Raw genomic sequence first — 20,737 nt, 5'->3', positions numbered from 1 at the left:
GAAAAGGATTTGCACTTGTTGGATCTGGTGAGAGCACTCAGACTCTACATTTCTCGTACGGCGCCTCTGCGCCGCTCGGATGCACTCTTTGTCCTTGTCGCTGGCCAGCGTAAAGGGTCACAGGCTTCCAAATCAACCCTGGCTCGGTGGATCAAGGAACCAATTCTCGAAGCCTACCGTTCTTCTGCGCTTCCGGTTCCCTCAGGGCTGAAGGCCCATTCTACCAGAGCCGTGGGTGCGTCCTGGGCTTTGCGGCACCAGGCTACGGCTCAGCAGGTGTGTCAGGCGGCTACCTGGTCGAGCCTGCACACTTTCACGAAACACTATCAGGTGCATACCTATGCTTCGGCAGATGCCAGCCTAGGTAGGCGAGTCCTTCAGGCGGCGGTTGCCCACCTGTAGGAAGGGGCCGTTTTACGGCTCTATTACGAGGTATTATTTTACCCACCCAGGGACTGCTTTTGGACGTCCCAATTGTCTGGGTCTCCCAATGGAGCGACAAAGAAGGGAATTTTGTTTACTTACCGTAAATTCCTTTTCTTCTAGCTCCAATTGGGAAACCCAGCACCCGCCCCTGTTCCCTTCGGGCTGTTGTTCTTTGTGTACACATGTTCATGTTGAATGGTTTTCAGTTTTCCGAACTTCCTTCGGATTGAATTTACTTTAGACCAATTTATAAGTTTCCTCCTTCCTGCTTTTGCACCAAAACTGAGGAGCCCGTGATACACGGGGGGGTGTATAGGCAGAAGGGGAGGGGCTTTACACTTTTAAGTGTAATACTTTGTGTGGCCTCCTGAGGCAGAAGCTATACACCCCAATTGTCTGGGTCTCCCAATTGGAGCTAGAAGAAAAGGAATTTACGGTAAGTAAACAAAATTCCCTTCTTTAATCATTTATATAGCGCTATTAATTCCATAGCACTTTACATACATCAGCAATACTGTCCCCATTGGGGCTCACAATCTAGAGTCCCTGTCTGTATGTCTTTGGAGTGTGGGAGGAAACCGGAGACCCCGGAGGAAACCCACGCAAACACAGGGAGAACATACAAACTCCTTGCAGATGGTGTCCTTGGTGGGATTTGAACCCAGGACCCCAGCGCTGCAAGACACATCACAGGTTTCTCAAAATGGTGCCATTAAAAGCTACATTGGGAAGGGGTTAATACATGGCCTGGCATTGTACAGTGACTCCTAATCTCCTATAATGTACTTCAGCTTCTGCAGAACCTTTTTATTATACAATCTATATATGTGCACTTGCAGCGTGTTTAACGGTGTAATAATCTACGTGTTCTGCTCACAGGGGGAATCTGATGACGCCATTCTGAGGTTGGCAAAAAACGATGGCATTGTTTCAAAGTAAGTATTCTACATTAATGCCTTGTACGATGTCCCAGTATTTGACACCTTGTGCCATGTACATAAGTCGAAGCTTCCTGCAACAACGACACAAGTGTTTCTTAACGTCTAATCTTACATATTGGATCAGTAATGGCTGAAAATGCAGAGTTCACTTGGATAGGCCAAATTTATGTATAAGGCTACTTTCACACATCCGGTTTGAGCCCTGCGGCTCAATCCGGCTGTGAAAACTATGCAACGGATGCGGCGAAAACACCGCATCCTTTGCATAAGTTTTTACATGTGGCCTGTCCGGTTTTTTCCGGTTGCGGCATGCTACTGAGCATGCGCAGTGGAAAAAACCGCATGCGGCGACCGGATGCGTTTTTTTCCGCATCGCGCCGCATCCGGCCTCCATAGGTATGCATTGAAAAATGCGCCGCAGCGGCCGGCTAAATCTGCCGCATGCGGCCAAAACCGGACCGAACGCAAGCCCCTGCGGCACAATACGGCACTAATGTAAGTCTATGCAAAAAAAAAAACGCAACCGGCGTTACAAAAGCCGGTTGCTGTTTTTCTGCAGAACGCCGTATTGTGCCGCAGAGCAAAAATCCGGATGTGTGAAAGTAGCCTAAGACAGTTATGTTGCATGGTAATGTCTGCCAATGGAGGGTCAGCAGGGTTGGGATGGTTACTGACATTTAGGTCGTGGACCCGTTGAAGTAAACAAGTTCTGTGTATCCTAGTGGCATGTTTATGGGAGAGTTGAGGAGCAGATGGAAGGATGCTCACTGTCTTCAGGATTCTTAAAGGGAACCTGTCAGATACAATATGCACCCAGAACCACAGGCAGTTCTGGGTGCATATTTCTAATCCCTGCCAAACTGTCCCTGTATACACTAGCATAGATAGATCTATAAAAAATACTTTTCTTCGGCGCTCTATTGGGAGACCCAGACGATTGGGTGTATAGCACTGCCTCCGGAGGCCACACAAAGCAATTACACTAAAAAGTGTAAGGCCCCTCCCCTTCTGGCTATACACCCCCAGTGGGATCACTGGCTCACCAGTTTTCTGCTTTGTGCGAAGGAGGTCAGACATCCACGCATAGCTCCACTGTTTGTAGTCAGCAGTAGCTGCTGGCTATATCGGATGGAAGAAAAGAGGGCCCATACTAGGGCCCCCAGCATGCTCCCTTCTCACCCGCGGTGGTGCTTGTAAGGTTGAGGTACCTATTGCTGGTACAGAGGCTGGAGCCCACATGCTGTTTTCCTTCCACATCCCCTGGAGGGCTCTGTGGAAGTGGGATCTTACCGGCCCCCAAGCCCTGGGGCCGGGCTCCATCCACAGACCCAGAGAACCTGCTGGATTTGGAGCGGGAGTGCCGTTCAGGGACAAGGCCCTGCAACTTTCAGGTACTCTGTGTCCCCGGCAGGCACGGACACTCTCAAGGCTTGCTGAGCGTTATAGTGCGCCGGGGACAGTAGCGCTGTGCGCTGGGGTTAGGTCACTGCAGCTTTGCTGAGTGACGTTACATGTTGGGAACTACTGCGCCGACCGCTCCTGGAGCGGCGGCGCAGCTGCGACTTGTGGTGCGCCGGGGACTTTGCGCCGACCGCGCTTTTACGGCGGCGGCGCTTTTAAATTTAGCCCCCGGCTTCTGCGGCCTAGCGCCGCTTCGTTCCCGCCCCCACCCTGTCAATCAGGGTAGGGGAGAGACGCTGCTCAATAGGCAGCGCCGAGGGCTGGAGCTTTATTTACATGCTCCAGCCCTCTCACTAGGCACAGTGGGAAGCAGGCTTCCCGCTCTGCGTCTGTATACGCCCAGGGCCCGCCCCCCCTCTCCACAAGGAGTGATCCCTTACTTGGACGATCTACTGGTCAAGGCACCCTCTCAAGAGGCATGCCAACTCAGCCTGAATTTTGCACTGGAGACTCTCCAGGCGTTCGGGTGGATCATCAACTTCCCGAAGTCAAATCTGTCACCGACCCAATCACTAACGTATCTTGGCATGGAGTTTCATACTCTCTCAGCGATAGTGAAGCTTCCGCTGAACAAGCAGCGGTCTCTACAAACGGGGGTGCAGGCTCTCCTTCAAAGTCAGTCGCACTCCTTAAGGCGCCTCATGCACTTCCTCGGGAAGATGGTGGCGGCAATAGAGGCGGTCCCGTTTGCGCAGTTTCATCTGCGTCCACTTCAATGGGACATTCTCCGCCAATGGGACGGGAAGTCAACATCCCTGGACAGGAAAGTCTCCCTTTCCCAGACGGCCAAAGACTCTCTGCAGTGGTGGCTTCTTCCCACCTCATTATCGCAGGGAAGATCCTTCCTACCACCGTCTTGGGCGGTGGTCACGACAGACGCGAGTCTGTCAGGGTGGGGAGCAGTCTTTCTCCACCACAGGGCTCAGGGTGCGTGGACTCAGCAGGAGTCCACCCTTCAGATCAATGTTCTGGAAATCAGAGCAGTGTATCTTGCCCTACTAGCCTTCCAGCAGTGGCTGGAAGGAAGGCAGATCCGAATTCAGTCGGACAACTCCACAGCGGTGGCATACATCAACCACCAAGGGGGGACACGCAGTCGGCAAGCCTTCCAGGAAGTCCGGCGGATTCTGATGTGGGTGGAAGCCACAGCCTCCACCATATCCGCAGTTCACATCCCCGGCGTAGAAAACTGGGAAGCAGACTTCCTCAGTCGCCAGGGCATGGACGCAGGGGAATGGTCCCTTCACCCAGACGTGTTTCAGGAAATCTGTCGCCGCTGGGGGGTGCCGGACGTCGACCTAATGGCGTCACGGCACAACAACAAGGTCCCAACCTTCATGGCACGGTCTCGCGATCAAAGAGCGCTGGCGGCAGACGCCCTAGTGCAAGATTGGTCGCAGTTCCGGCTCCCTTATGTGTTTCCACCTCTGGCACTCTTGCCCAGAGTGCTACGCAAGATCAGATCCGATTGCAGCCGCGTCATACTTGTCGCCCCAGACTGGCCGAGGAGGGCGTGGTATCCGGATCTGTGGCAGCTCACGGTCGGCCAACCGTGGGCACTCCCAGACCGACCAGACTTACTGTCCCAAGGGCCGTTTTTCCATCGGAATTCTGCGGCCCTGAACCTGACTGTGTGGCCATTGAGTCCTGGCTCCTAGCGTCTTCAGGATTGTCCCAAGGGGTCGTTGCCACCATGAGACAGGCTAGGAAGCCCACGTCCGCTAAGATCTACCACAGAACGTGGAGGATATTCTTATCCTGGTGCTCTGCTCAGGGAGTGTCTCCCTGGCCATTTGCATTGCCTACCTTTCTTTCTTTCCTGCAATCTGGGTTAGAAAAAGGTTTGTCGCTCGGCTCCCTTAAAGGTCAGGTCTCGGCGCTATCCGTCTTTTTTCAGAGGCGCTTGGCACGCCTTTCTAAGGTGCGCACGTTCCTACAGGGGGTTTGCCATATCGTACCCCCGTACAAGCGGCCGTTAGATCCATGGGATCTGAACAGGGTACTAGTTGCCCTCCAGAAGCCGCCCTTCGAGCCCCTGAGGGAGGTTTCACTTTCTAGACTATCACAGAAAGTGGCTTTTCTGGTAGCGATCACATCTCTTCGGAGAGTGTCTGAGCTGGCAGCACTATCATCCAAGGCTCCCTTCCTGGTCTTCCACCAGGACAAGGTTGTGCTGCGCCCCATTCAGGAGTTTCTCCCGAAGGTGGTATCCTCTTTTCACCTTAATCAGGATATCTCTTTGCCTTCGTTTTGTCCTCATGCAGTTCATCGGTATGAGAAGGATTTACATTTGTTAGATCTGGTGAGAGCACTCAGAATCTACATTTCCCGCACGGCGCCCTTGCGCCGTTCGGATGCACTCTTTGTCCTTGTCGCTGGTAAGCGCAAAGGGTCGCAGGCTTCTAAAGCCACCCTGGCTCGATGGATCAAAGAACCAATTCTTGAAGCCTACCGTTCTGCTGGGCTTCCGGTTCCATCAGGGCTGAAGGCCCATTCTACCAGAGCCGTGGGTGCATCCTGGGCATTGCGACACCAGGCTACGGCTCAACAGGTGTGCCAGGCAGCTACCTGGTCGAGTCTGCACACTTTCACCAAACATTATCAGGTGCATACCTATGCTTCGGCGGACGCCAGCCTAGGTAGAAGAGTCCTGCAGGCGGCAGTTGCCTCCCCGTAGGGGAGGGCTGTCTTGCAGCTCTAACATGAGGTATTTCTTTACCCACCCAGGGACAGCTTTTGGACGTCCCAATCGTCTGGGTCTCCCAATAGAGCGCCGAAGAAGAAGGGAATTTTGTTACTTACCGTAAATTCCTTTTCTTCTAGCTCTTATTGGGAGACCCAGCACCCGCCCTGTTGTCCTTCGGGATTTTTGGTTGTTTGCGGGTACACATGTTGTTCATGTTGAACGGTTTTCAGTTCTCCGATGTTACTCGGAGAGAATTTGTTTAAACCAGTTATTGGCTTTCCTCCTTCTTGCTTTTGCACTAAAACTGGTGAGCCAGTGATCCCACTGGGGGTGTATAGCCAGAAGGGGAGGGGCCTTACACTTTTTAGTGTAATTGCTTTGTGTGGCCTCCGGAGGCAGTGCTATACACCCAATCGGCTGGGTCTCCCAATAAGAGCTAGAAGAAAAGGAATTTACGGTAAGTAACAAAATTCCCTTCTTTCCTTCATTATATGCTAATTAGGCCAGGGACTAGTCACAAGGGCGTTACGTCCCTTGTCCATTCAGCCCTCTTAGCATATAAGCACGCCCCTGTGGTCGTGCTAACATGCTAATGAATGTGCAGCGTCCGAGGCATGGTCGATCTCGTCTCTCTGCTGCCATCGTGCCCGACACTGGATTTTAGCTCAGTTGGTTTGATCAGAAGTCCCAGACTTCCAGTCATGCATACTATGAAGCAGAGTGCACGCGTCCTGCCTTCACACTGGTGTAGTGTGCATGACCGGAAGTCCAGCGACATTGATTGTGCACACTGAGCTGAAAACCAGCAGTGGCAGCAGAGGTGAGAGCCGCCATGACTGATACTGCGCATTTATTAATAATAAGTTTTATTTCTATAGCTCCAACATATTCCGCAGCACTTTACAATTCAGAGGGGACATGTACAGACAATATGAGACAATACAAAATAACAAAATTCAGATACCAGGAGGAGTGAGGGCCCTGCTCATAAGCTTAGTCTATGAGAAAATAGGAGAGGCACAAAAGGTGAATGGGAGAAGAAAAACGTATGTATAATCCAGCCATCAATTTAATAGGGGCTTCAAATCCAGATGCGTGGACCGGTCATCAGCCACAATTTATCCAGGTACAGAGTGTAGAAAAGTACATGGAGAGGAATGGAATCAGAAAATACAGGGGACAAGAATTGGAAGTAAATTTTATGAAGGGCAGAATGGGACTAGATGAGATGAGGGAGGTGAGGTGATGGGCTTGTCTAACGAAATGCATATTTAGGGCCTGCTTAAAGATGTGGATGTTTGGAATTAATCGGATTGTTCTTGGTAGTGTGTTCCAGAGCATTGGCGCAGCTCGTGAGAAATCTTGAAGACTGGAGTGGGAGGTTCGAATTGTTGAGGATGTCAGTCTTAGGTCATTAGCAGAAAGGAGGGCACGGGTGGGGTGATAGACAGAGATGAGGGAGGAGATGTAGGGCGGTGAAGATCTGTGGAGCGCTTTGTGGGTGAGAGTGATAAGTTTATATTGGACTCTGTAACGGATAGGCAACCAGTGCAATGACTGGCACAGAGCAGAGGCATCAGTGAAGCAGTTGGAGAGGAAAATGATCCTGGCTGCGGCATTCAGGATGGATTGGAGAGGTGAGAGTTTAATAGGGAGACCAATTTGTAAAGAATTACAGTAATCCAGGCGAGAATGAATGAGCGTGACAGTTTTTGCAGAGTCAGCGGTAAGAAAAGGTCGAATTCTAGAGATGTTTTTGAGGTGGAATTGACATGAGCGAGTGAACGAATGTGGGGAGCGAAGGAGAGATCGGAGTCAACTATAACCCCAAGACAGCGGGTGTGCTGCTGGGGCGTAATGGTAGAACCACACACAGAAATGGTAATATTTGGTTTCGGAAGGTTGGCGGAGGGAGGAAACAGGAGAAGTTTTTAGATAGAGGGAAGACATGATGTTGCAATGATTGTACACGCCCATAGGAGCGTGCTTACATCCTAAAGGGGGCTGACTAGCCAAGGGATGTAACGCCCTGGCGACTGGTCCCTGGCCTCATTAGCATATAATGAAGGATCTTTAGAAATACTTATTAAGATCTTTTTATCTATGCTACTAGATGCAGGGAGTAGAAATATGCACCCAGAACTGCTTGTGCTTCATATTGCACCCGGCTATGTGCACACATTGGTTTTTTTTGTTTTTTTTTTGTTGGTTTATTATGCATTTTTGAGTGTAGATTTGTCACAACCATATGCATATCCTGATACCAGCAAAATCGCTGAGAATTCTGAAGTGTATTGCACACTGAGTATTTTCTCCTTGCAGATATGGTGCAGCAAATAATCTGTGGCATGTCAATTCTTTCTGCATGTTTTGCAGCATTTTTTTTTTTTCACCCATTGACTTCAGTTTGAAAAACACAGGTAAAAGACACCTGCAATCTCTCGTTTCTTCGTCGCTCTATTGGGAGACCCAGACAATTGGGTGTATAGCTACTGCCTCCGGAGGCCACACAAAGTATTACACTTAAAAGTGTAAGGCCCCTCCCCTTCTGCCTATACACCCCCCGTGGGATCACGGGCTGCTCAGTTTTCATGCTTTGTGCGAAGGAGGTCAGACATCCACGCATAGCTCCACTGTTTTTAGTCAGCAGCAGCTGCTGACTATGTCGGATGGAAGAAAAGAGGGTCCATACTAGGGCCCCCAGCATGCTCCCTTCTCACCCCACTTTCTGTCGGCGGTGTTTGTAAGGTTGAGGTATCCATTGCGGGTACGGAGGCTGGAGCCCACATGCTGCTTTCCTTCCCCATCCCCCTCAGGGCTCTGGGTGAAGTGGGATCTTACAGGTCTCCAGGCACTGAGACCGGGCTCCATCCACAGACCCAGAGAACCTGCTGGATATGGAGCTGAGTATCGTCAGGGACAGGGCCCTGCTACATTAAGGTACTCTGTGTCTCCGTACACATCGCGCACACACACACCAGCATTGCTGGGAGTGTTAGTGCGCCGGGGACAACAGCGCGGAGCGCTTGTGCTTTTATTCACTGCAGCTTAGCTGAGTGAATTTATGTATTAGGAACTGCCGCGCCGGCCGCTGCTGGGTGTTTTACACTGTGGCGCGGCTGGGACTTGTGGTGCGCCGGGGACTTCCGCGCTGGCTGTGCATAGGACGGCCGCGCTTATTACTCGAGTCCCCGGCTTTGCGGCCTAGTTTTCGTTTCGTTCCCGCCCCCAGCCCTGCCAGTCAGGGGAGGGGCGGGACGCTGTACAGAAAGTCAGCGCCGAGAGCTGGAGTCTGCTTTGCATTCTCCAGCCCCCTCACTGGACACAGTGGGACGCCAGTTTCCCGCTCTTGTCTGGGGCACGCCCACGGCCCGCCCCTCTTCACAGGACGCCGGCGGCCATTCCTGCATGCAGTCCGAGCTGGAGAAGGGAGACAAGCTCTGGGCAACCAGTCACAGGATTCTGGCGACCACACACCCGCTTTTGTGCGGGCGGTAAGCAGCACCTGAAGTGCTGACCCCACTAATGCCGAAGTGGTCATTTGTACTTTATGCTTGTATGCTATACACTGCACTGTACGGTCGCTATTCTTGGATATATACCCTCCTAGATGGCTAGACAAGAGCAGCAAAAAGCAAGGGTGCTAAGGCACAAGCTTTCTATGCTGCGTGTATTGCATGTGCTGAAGTGTTCATTTGTACTTTATGCTTGTATGCTATACATTGCACTGTACGGTCGCTATTCTTGGCTATATACTATCCTAGATGGCTAGACAACAGCAGCAAAAAAAGCAAGGGTGCCAAGGCACAGGCTTTCTATGCTGCTTGTACTGCATGTGATACCGTTCCACCGGCAGGTTCCACTGACCCCCATTGTGTGCAATGCTCCCCTGTAGCACTCGCTCAGCCGGGGTCTCTGCTAGAGGTGGCCAAAGGAACCACCTGTGAACCCTGTCCAGGGAAAGGGACGGAGTGGCAGTTTCGGCTGATAGATTGTCTGTGACTATGACTAACATCTTAGAGACTTTGCAGTCCAGACAGACCATGGGCAATGTTGATTCAATGCTCCCGGGCCACCCTCATTTGGAACAAATCAGTGCTCCGGGGAGGTCCCATGCATCCCAGGGTGAAGGCTCTGACACGGACAACAGTCCCAGACAGCCTAAGCGAGCTCGCTGGGAGCGGCACTCGGCTTCATCACTGGTCAGGGTCCCAGCAGGAGGACTCTAATGATGAGGCAGACGTAGCTGATCAGGACTCTGATCCTGAGACCGCTCTCAAGCCGGATACACCGGATGGTGACGCCATGGTGAATGATCTTATAGCGTCCATCAATGGAATGTTGGATATTTCTCCCTCAGCTCCTCCAGTGGAGGAGTCAGCTTCACAGCAGGAGAAATTCCATTTCAGTATCTCAAGCGTAAATTGAGTACTTTTCTGGCCACTCTGACTTCAGAGAGGCAGTTCAGAAACACCACGCTTATCCAGATAAGCGTTTCTCCAAACGTATTAAGGATACAAGTTATCCCTTTCCACCTGACGTGGTCAAGAGCTGGACCCAGTGTCCAAAGGTGGATCCTCCAATCTCCAGGCTGGCGACTAGATTAGTTGCAGTGGAAGATGGGGCTTCCCTTAAAGATGCCACTGACACAGATGGAGCTCTGGTTGAAATCCATCTATGAAACTATCGGCGCGTCGTTTGCTCCAGCATTCGCAGCCGTATGGGCACTACAAATTAGTTCAGCTGGTCTGGCGCAGATTGACATCGTCACACGTACATCTGTTCCGCAAGTAGCGTCCTTAACCTCTCACATGTCTGCATTTGCGTCTTACGCTATTAATGCTGTCCTGGACTCTACGAGCAGTACGGTAGGGGCGTCCGCCAACTCCGTGGTTGTACGCAGAGCCTTGGGGTTAAGGGAATGGAGGCAGATGCTGCTTCCAAAAAAGTGCTTAATTGCCATTTTCTGTGACAGACTGTTTCGTGAGAGATTAGATGAAATCGTTAAACAGTCCAAGTCTAAGGATTCTTCCTTACCCCAGCCCAAACCTAACAAACCCCAACAGAGGAGGGGACAGTCGAGGTTTCGGTCCTTTCGAGGCTCGGGCAGGGCCCAATTGTCCTCGACTAAAAGGACTCAAAAGGTTCAGAGGAGCTCAGATTCTTGGCGGGCTCAGTCACGCCCAAAGAAGGCAGCCGGAGGAACCGCTACCAAGGCAGCTTCCTCATGACTGTCGGCCTCCTCTCTCCGCATCCTCGGTTGGTGGCAGGCTCGCCCGCTTTGGGGACATTTAGCTGCCACAGGTCAAAGACCGTTGGGTGAGAGACATTCTGTCTCAAGAGTACAGGATCGAGTTCAGTTCTTGTCCTCCGACCCGATTCTTCAGAACTTCTCCACCTCCCGACCGAGCCGGTGCTCGTCTGCAGGCGGGTGCTCTCTAAAGGCAGAAGGAGTGGTGATCTCTGTTCCTCTCCAGGACCAAAATCACGGTTTTTACTCCAATTTGTTTGTGGTGCCACAAAAGGGACGGGTCTTTCCGTCCTGTTCTGGACCTAAAAAAACTGCTCAACAAGCATGTGAAGACCAGGCGGTTCCGGATGGAATCCCTCCGCTCCGTCATCGCCTCAATGTCTCAAGAAGAGTTCCTAGCATCAATGGACATGCTCCAGAGCACCAGCGTTTCTACGCTTCGTTATAGGAAACGAACACCTTTAGTTCGTAGCCCTGCCTTTCGGTCTGGCGACAGCCCCACGGGTCTTCACCAAGGTCATGGCTGCAGTAGTAGCAGTCCTGCGCTCTCAGGGTCACTCTGTGATCCCTTGCTTGGACGATCTACTCGTCAAGGCACCCTCTCAAGAGGCATGCCAACACAGCCTGATCGTTGCGCTGGAGACTCTCCAGAGTTTCGGGTAGATCATCAACTTTTCAAAGTCAATTCTGACCCCGACCCAATCGCTAACATATCTTGGCATGGGGTTTCATACTCTCAGCGATAGTGAAACTTCCGCTGGGCAAACAGCGTTCACTTCAGACAGGGGTGCAATCTCTCCGTCAAGGCCAGTCGCACCCCTTGAGACGCCTCATGCACTTCCTAGAGAAGATGGTAGCAGCATTAGAGGCAGTCCCTTTCGCGCAGTTTCATCTGCGTCCACTACAAGGGGACATTCTCCGCCAATGGGACGGGGAGTCGACGTTCCCTTGACAGGGACGTTTCTCTTTCTCAGGCGGCCAAGGAGTCTCTTCGGTGGTGGCTTCTTCCCACCTCATTGTCTTCAGGGTGGGGAGCAATTTTTCTCCTCCACAGGGCTCAAGGTACGTGGACTCAGCAGGAGTCCACCCTTCAGATCAATGTTCTGGAAATCAGAGCAGTGTATTTTGTCCTACGAGCCTTCCAGCAGTGGCTGGAAGGCAAGCAGATCCGAATTCAGGCGGACAACCCCACAGCGGTGGCATACATCAACCACCAAGGGGGGACACGCAGTCGGCAAGCCTTCCAGGAAGTCCGGCGGTTTCTGACGTGGGTGGAAGACACGGCATCCACCATATCCGCAGTTCACATCCCGGGCGTAGAAAACTGGGAAGCAGACTTCCTCAGTCGCCAGGGTATGGACGCAGGGGAATGGTCTCTTCACCCGGACGCGTTTCAGGAGATCTGTCGCCGCTGGGGGATGCCGGACGTCGACCTAATGGCGTCCCGGCACAACAACAAGGTCCCAGCTTTCACGGCACGGTCTCACGATCACAGAGCTCTGGCGGCGGACGCCTTAGTTCAAGATTGGTCGCAGTTCCGGCTCCCTTATGTGTTTCCACCTCTGGCGCTGTTGCCCAGAGTGCTACGCAAGATCAGGTCCGACTGCCGCCGCGCCATCCTCGTCGCTCCAGACTGGCCGAGGAGGTCGTGGTTCCCGGATATGTGGCATCTCACGGTAGGACAACCGTGGGCACTACCAGACCGGCCAGACTTGCTGTCTCAAGGGCCGTTTTTCCATCTGAATTCTGCGGCCCTGAACCTGACTGTGTGGCCATTGAGTCCTGGATCCTAGCGTCTTCAGGATTATCTCAAGAGGTCATTGCCTCCATGGGATAGGCTAGGAAACCAAGCTCTACCAAGATCTACCACAGGACGTGGAAGATATTCTTAGCTTGGTGCTCGGCTCAGGACGTTTCTCCCTGGCCATTGGCATTGACTACTTTCCTTTCCTTCCTGCAATCCAGGTTGGAAAAAGGTTGGTCGCTCGGCTCCCTTAAGGGACAAGTCTCTGCGCTCTCTGTGTTTTTTCAGAAGCGCCTGGCCAGACTCCAACAGGTACGCACGTTCCTGCAAGGGGTTTGTCAGATCGTCCCTCCTTACAAGCAGCCGTTAGAGCCCTGGGATCTGAACAGGGTTCTAATAGCTCTCCAGAAGCCGCTTTTCGAGCCTATGAGGGATGTTTCCCTTTCTCGCCTTCACGGACAGTGGCCTTTTCTAGTGGCGGTCACGTCTCTTCGGAGAGTGGCCAAGCTAGCAGCGCTGTCTTGCAAATCTCCCTTCCTGGTGTTTTCACCAGGACAAGGTCGTTCTGCGCCCGATTCAGGAGTTCTCCCTAAGGTGGTATCCCCCTGTCATCTCAATCGGGATATCTCCTTACCGTCTTGTCATCCAGTTCATCAATGTGAACGGGATTTGCTTTTGTTGGATCTGGTGAGAGCTCTCAGAATCTACTTTTCCCGCACGGCGCTCCTGCGCCGCTCGGAGGCACTCTTGTCCTTGTCGCTGGTCAGCGTAAGGGGTTGCAAGCTTCCAAATCCACCCTGACTCGGTGGATCAACGAACCAGTTCTTGAAGTCTACCGTTCTGCGGGGCTTCCGGTTCCCTCAGGGCTGAAGGCCCATTTTGCCAGAGCCGTGGGTGCGTCCCGGGCATTACGGCACCAGGCTTCGGCCCAGCAGGTGTGCCAGGCGGCTACCTGGTCGAGTCTGCACGCTTTTACCAAGCATTATCAGATGCATACCTATGCTTCGGCGGACTCCAGCCTAGGTAGAAGAGTCCTGCAGGCGGCGGTTGCCCCCATGTAGGAAAAGGCCATTTTACGGCCTATCACGAGGTATTATTTTACCCACCCAGGGATTGCTTTTGGACATCCCAATTGTCTGGGTCTCCCAATAGAGCGACGAAGAAGGGAATTTTGTTTACTTACCGTAAATTCCTTTTCTTCTAGCTCTAATTGGGAGACCCAGCACCCGCCCCTGTTTTTTTTGGGGTATACATGTTAGTCATGTTGAATGGTTTCAGTTCTCCGATATTCCTTCGGATTGAATTTGCTTAAACCAGTTTATTGGCTTTCCTCCTTCTTGCTTTTGCACTAAAACTGAGCAGCCAGTGATCCCACGGGGGGTGTATAGGCAGAAGGGGAGGGGCCTTACACTTTTAAGTGTAATACTTTGTGTGGCCTCCGGAGGCAGTAGCTATACACCCAATTGTCTGGGTCTCCCAATTAGAGCTAGAAGAAAAGGAATTTACGGTAAGTAAACAAAATTCCCTTCTTTTTCCTATCATGAGATACAGGTATCGTGAATACATTTCTGCAACCAAATACTCAATGTGCGCCCATATCTTTCACAAAGGATTTTTGATTTTTCTGGCTATTTTTATCACAGCATATGGATGTCCTAGAACAGGGGTCAGGAACCTTTTTGGCTAAGAGAGCCGTAAACGCCACATATTTTGAAATATAATTCCGCGAGAGCCGTACAATATGTTTAAAGGGCCATTGACAGATCAATCGCTCCAATGTTCACTTAGTACAGCAAGGAATGCTCCTCCCTGCTGTATAAAGCCACAACTGGACTGAAACAATGGTAATTAGCAGTAAAAAAATCAAATAAATAACTTACATTGTGAACTTGCGATGCATGACATCAGTCCAGCAGTCTGGCTTCTTCTTTTTCCTGCGCATGACTGGAAGCTGGCATTCTTCCCACCTGATGTTGAGAGAATGCCAGCTTTGAGGCATTCGCAGAAGAAAGAAGCTGGAATATTGGACATGTCACACAACGCATTGTCAGTTATGTCAATTATCTATTTTATTATTTTACAGCGAATTATTGTTTAGGTCCAGCGGTGGCTTAGTGCAGCAGAGAGGAACACTCCTTTGTGTACTAAGTGACCGCTGGAGCAATTGTATCTGTCAGTGGCCCAGACACCCTGCTTCCCATACAGCCTGCACCCCCCATATCACACACACACACTGCTCCTCATACAGCCTGCACCCCCCATATCCCACACACACACACACACACACACACACACACACACACACACACACACACACACACACACACACACACACACTGCTTCCCATACAGCCTGCACCCCCCAGATCTCACACACTACACCCCCATATGTCACATAGCCTGCTTCCCATACAGCCTGCACCCCCCCATATCACACACACACACTGCTCCCCATACAGCCTGCACCCCCCATATCACACACACACACTGCTCCCCATACAGCCTGCACCCCCCATATCCCACACACTACACCCCCATATGTCGCATACCCTGCTCCCCATACAGCCTGCACCCCCATATCACACACACTACACCCCCATATGTCACACACCCTGCTTCCCATACAGCCTACACCCCCATATCTCTCACACCCTGCTTCCCATACAGCCTGCACCCCCCATATCACACACACACACACTGCTCCCCATACAGCCTGCACCCCCCATATCCCACACACTACACCCCCATATGTCACATACCCTGCTTCCCATACAGCCTGCACCCCCCCATATCACACACACACACTGCTCCCCATACAGCCTGCACCCCCCATATCACACACACACACACTGCTTCTCATACAGCCTGCACCCCCCATATCCCACACACTACACCCCCATATGTCGCATACCCTGCTCCCCATACAGCCTGCACCCCCATATCACACACACTACACCCCCATATCTCACACACCCTGCTTCCCATACAGCCTACACCCCCCATATCACACACACACACTGCTCCCCATACGGCCTGCACCCCCCATATCCCACACACACACACACTGCTTCCCATACAGCCTGCACCCCCCAGATCTCACACACTACACCCCCATATGTCACATACCCAGCTTCCCATACAGCCTGCACCCCCCATATCACACACAATACACCCCCATATCTCACACACCCTGCTCACATATCTCACCCTGCCTGTACCCCAACTTACCCCTCTCAAACACTCTGCACCCCTTCACATGCTTCTGTCACAGTCTGCAGCCCTCATATGCCCCTCACCCTGCAGCCCCCCTCACCCTCATGTCCCCTCTTTTCTTATTACCAGTCATGTGTCCAAATCTCCTTCAGGATTCAGTATCTTGCTTTCTGCCCGGCATCCTGTGTCTCCTCCCACACAGTCACATGGGCGTGACATCATCGCAGGTCCTGCAGGATGGAGATTCCGTCTGCTGTGCAGGTCAGGACTAGCACTCCTGCAGCTCAGACATGGCTGGTGGCCTCTCCAGGTCAGGGGCCCCTCTACTGACACTGGGCTCCCCTGACTCACAGTTCGGCCACTACACAGCAGCACTACACATAGACGCAGAGCGGCTGCCGGGCCCCTATGTGTACTAGTGCCGCTGTGTAGTGGCCGGCCTGTGAGTCAGGGGAGCCCAGTGTCAGTAGAGGGGCGGCTCACTTCTCGTTCCCCCGCTGATCCGGTCTCCTCAGCGCATCGTCCAATGCTGTCGCTCGCTGACCTCTCAGCAGGCGCGCAGTGATGACGTCACCGCGCTCGCTGCAGAGCTGTCAGAAGAACGCCGACAGTCACAGCGGGGAGAATGATAAGAGAGGGAGCGCGCCGCTCACTCATCATTGCTCTCAATTGTATCGGCACCTGCGATGCCGATGCAATTGAAAGCTCGATCCTCGGCGGGGGGCGGTGACAGCGCGGCCACCGGGCCCCCCTGAGTAGCGGTGCGCCACTCCTGCCAGCTGACCGGGTTTGCCGGGTGCTGGCGCCGGCCCTGATCCTTCCCATAGACAGGTAGGAGCCCTGTCTGCGAGCCAGATACGGCCATCAAAAGAGCCATATCTGGCTCGCGAGCCATAGGTTCCCGACCCCTGTCCTAGAAGGTCTCCTTAGATGCTGGCAAGCGGCAGCAGATCTCCCCTGCAAAGTCTGCAGTTTGCCAGGATTGTCAAGTGCGCATCTGTTCCCATGTTAAAGTAGTTGTCTCCGATGTGGATCCCCTTTAAGAGGCTGCAACTGTTCATTTCACAAGACCATATTTTGCCCTCACTTTTTCAAATTCATGGATATCTACAGGCACAGGCGACATGTCTAGTGTGCCACATGACCACCCGACTCATTGGGCTAGTGTTGCTCCCCATTCATTGTCATATTTCCTTAAAAACCTTGACAAGGTCCACACTGATCATGTGAATTTTATTTCTCTTAGGAACTTCTAAATGAAGAATCGCTGGATTTGGGAGACTTGTAAGAAAATAATAAAATATTAAAAAAATAAACTTTTGAGTCTTTCTAATGGCGTTCTGTGTTCCTCCATACAGTCTTTCATGCTCTCTACACACTGTCTTACCAATGCATTGGGATTCTTGCTGAGGTTCATACATTTAGGGCACAATAGAAATGTTAATTGTTTTGTCTTCCGGTGTATGGAGATGACACTAATGACAAAATTCTATCATTGGGTACTTTCTGTAGCATTAAAAAGGTTTTTGTGGGTAAGTAGAGAGGATTATATACAAAATTTATGGGATGAAGATTTAGGTTTAGTTCACATACCTCCTAATTGTGGGAATATAGAAAAGGGGATTTGTCACATATTTTGGTGTTGTATGTATAGAATCGCTGTCACAATATTGTATCACTTAGATTACATTTTACAATGTAGGAGAATTGAATGGGACACTAAAAGCAACTCTGCATGCTACACATGTAAAATAGAAGACTGGTATATCTCATGTGGAGAACACACATTTTTGCACTGGTATTACCACTAATTGCTGTGTTGCCACTTGAAGCCTTATTGTGTAGCGGTCTAGTGTGGTTATTTGCAGTAATCCATGGTACCTTGGCTCAGCTGCTAACACCATTGGAGGACTGTTTTATAGATAATGTGGGAAATTTAGGGTAGAGAATATAAAATTATCTTATATTTGGGAAAATGTAAGTAATCAAAAAAAGAGCAATATGGAGTTCTCTTGCAAACTATTTCAATGGCAGCACAGTTGCAGTACCTGAGAACGGCCACCGCAGTGTATGGCACTGTGCAGTCCTGGCTCTGCACCCTTGTATTCTGGCTGCTGCACCCCTTAGGGTACTTTCACACTTGCATTTTTTTCCCTTCCGTCACAATCCGCCCTTTTGTAAAACAGTGGAATCTGTTAACTGATTCCGCTGTTTCCCATAGACTTGTATGGATGACTGATTGTGCCAAAAGTACCTGCGTTGCTTCCGCTGGTCGACGCTGCGTTGCTTCCGCCGTAGTGGAAGGAACACAGCATGTAACGTTTTTTGAGTGGCAGAATCCCCTATTTTACACTGTGCATGCTAATCTATTTTTTTTTTTTTTTCCTTCACAAACTTTTTGTCTCTCGGTTGCCGAACATTCACCTGAGCGCCCGGCCGCCGGCATGTGAGAGCTCTCAGCTGAGCGCCCGGCCGCCGGCATTTGAGAGCTCTCAGCTGAGCGCCCGGCTGCCGCCATGTGAGAGCTCTCAGCTGAGCGCCCGGCTGCCGGCATGTGAGAGCTCTCAGCTGAGCGCCCGGCCGCCGGCATGTGAGAGCGCTCAGCTGAGCGCCCGGCCGCCGGCATGTGAGAGCTCTCAGCTGAGCGCCCGGCCGCCGGCATGTGAGAGCTCTCAGCTGAGCGCCCGGCCGCCGGCATGTGAGAGCGCTCAGCTGAGCGCCCGGCCGCCGGCATGTGAGAGCGCTCAGCTGAGCGCCCGGCCGCCGGCATGTGAGAGCGCTCAGCTGAGCGCCCGGCCGCCGGCATGTGAGAGCGCTCAGCTGAGCGCCCGGCCGCCGGCATGTGAGAGCGCTCAGCTGAGCGCCCGGCCGCCGGCATGTGAGAGCGCTCAGCTGAGCGCCCGGCCGCCGGCATGTGAGAGCGCTCAGCTGAGCGCCCGGCCGCCGGCATGTGAGAGCGCTCAGCTGAGCGCCCGGCCGCCGGCATGTGAGAGCGCTCAGCTGAGCGCCCGGCCGCCGGCATGTGAGAGCGCTCAGCTGAGCGCCCGGCCGCCGGCATGTGAGAGCGCTCAGCTGAGCGCCCGGCCGCCGGCATGTGAGAGCGCTCAGCTGAGCGCCCGGCCGCCGGCATGTGAGAGCGCTCAGCTGATCGCCCGGCCGCCGGCATGTGAGAGCGCTCAGCTGAGCGCCCGGCCGCCGGCATGTGAGAGCGCTCAGCTGAGCGCCCGGCCGCCGGCATGTGAGAGCGCTCAGCTGAGCGCCCGGCCGCCGGCATGTGAGAGCGCTCAGCTGAGCGCCCGGCCGCCGGCATGTGAGAGCGCTCAGCTGAGCGCCCGGCCGCCGGCATGTGAGAGCGCTCAGCTGAGCGCCCGGCCGCCGGCATGTGAGAGCGCTCAGCTGAGCGCCCGGCCGCCGGCATGTGAGAGCGCTCAGCTGAGCGCCCGGCCGCCGGCATGTGAGAGCGCTCAGCTGAGCGTTCACAATAGTCTGCTGCTGGTAAAGCTTTCTGTTGTTTTGTACGATCCGTTGCATCAGTTGTGCCATTATATGCAATGCATCCGTCACACAACACAATGCAACGGATGCCGTTCAACGCAAGTGTGAAACTAGCCTTACTAACAGCCGATCGGAGTTGGATGGTGTCAGACCCCCTCCCTTCTGGTAGCATAATTAATGTCAACAACCCGCTTAACGTAAGTTCAGGCTAATATTTAATGCTTGATCTTTCACATTCAATAAAGAACAAGGTATCTAAGCAGTAGTGATGGGCAGTCCGGCTCTTTCTGGTGATCCGGTTCCCATGGCTCCGCTCACCAAAATGAGCCAACTCTTTTTGGTTCGTTCCTGACTCCCTATTAACTATGTGTTTACTGTAGGTGAACACATATTTAATCTTGTGTTAACACCGCCGAAACCACACCCACCTGCGGCTAAACCCCGCCCACTCAACGGGCCAATTAATTTGCTAAGTGGGCGTGGTTTTGTTCAGGTGGGTGGGGTTTTGCCGACTAAACATCTAAATTTTACACCCAGTGAGAGCCGTTTAGAGAATTTAGTGGCTCTCACTGGGGACCCGCTCCTGTCAGTCACAGCAGGGAGTTGGATCTTTGTGTCGGATTGTTCGCCGCCGACACATCACTACTAAGCAGTTAGGAGCTACTTTTGGTTTTCCCTTGCAACCTAAGCAACTATCTACTGGTTTTACTTAGAAAAATAAGAATGCAAAAAATAAAAACCTTTTGCTACTGCTTTTTTTTTGGAAATACAAATATAACCATACCGCAAAAGTGAGCTAGAAGTTATGTCTCCTAAAGTGTATGAAACTATATCTCCTACAATAATAAAGCTACATGACTGTCAACCTACACTGTACAGAATTTTTGGGCAAGTGCATTTTTTTTTTTTGGCCATATAATTCTTATGCAGATTTTCCCACTCTCAAGTTGTATAAACCTGAATGCTTATTGGATGAAGCAGATCAGGTGATGTGCTGTCATATTACTGAACTGCAACCTCCTAGGAGACCCCGGAAGTACAAGGTGCTAAGAGACTGATGGATGAAAGAAAGGCTTAACCCTGACCACCACTGAGCAAGATGCACAAGGTGAAACATCTAGACAGAGCCAAGAAGAGGAGACTTCGATGCATTTGATGATGCATTATCATGCATAAAATTGCAGACTTTTTTCTGTACCACTCCTTGAAGAAAGTGTCTTGATTCTTAGGGGTGCGTCACACATAGCGAGATCGCTACCGAAATCGCTGCTACGGCACGCTTTTGGTGACGCAACAGTGACCTCATTAGCGATCTCGCTGTGTGTGACACTGAGCAGCGATCTGGCCCCTGCTGCGAGATCGCTGCTCGTTACACACAGCCCTGGTTCGTTTTCTTCAAAGGCGCTCTCCCGCTGTGACACACAGATCGCTGTGTGTGACAGCGAGAGAGCGACGAAATGAAGCAAGCAGAGAGCAGGAGCTGGCAGCTGTGGTAAGCTGTAACCAGGGTAAACATCGGGT

General features: G+C 52.1%; 1 protein-coding gene across 3 annotated transcripts in view; it reads left to right on the top strand.

Annotated features, from left to right (window-relative positions):
* Window positions 1-17,037, top strand: part of RPS21 (ribosomal protein S21) — a 51,714-nt gene extending 34,677 nt beyond the window's left edge. For 2 of the 3 annotated variants that reach the window (XM_075347767.1, XM_075347768.1), the window contains exons 5-6: window positions 1,306-1,361; window positions 16,968-17,037. In XM_075347767.1, coding sequence (XP_075203882.1) covers window positions 1,306-1,361; window positions 16,968-16,977 — 66 coding nt within the window. In that variant the 3' untranslated portion in view covers window positions 16,978-17,037. Of the gene's footprint in view, window positions 1-1,305; window positions 1,366-16,967 lie in introns of those variants that run through there. The other variant, XM_075347770.1, reaches the window with a different exon arrangement.
* The last annotated feature ends 3,700 nt before the right edge of the window (window positions 17,038-20,737 follow it).

Source organism: Anomaloglossus baeobatrachus, chromosome 5 (assembly GCF_048569485.1).
Source record: "Anomaloglossus baeobatrachus isolate aAnoBae1 chromosome 5, aAnoBae1.hap1, whole genome shotgun sequence".
NCBI classification, from domain to species: domain Eukaryota; kingdom Metazoa; phylum Chordata; class Amphibia; order Anura; family Aromobatidae; genus Anomaloglossus; species Anomaloglossus baeobatrachus.
The sequence above is the reverse complement of the archived record's forward strand: the minus strand, read 5'-3'. Positions and strand labels throughout refer to the sequence as shown.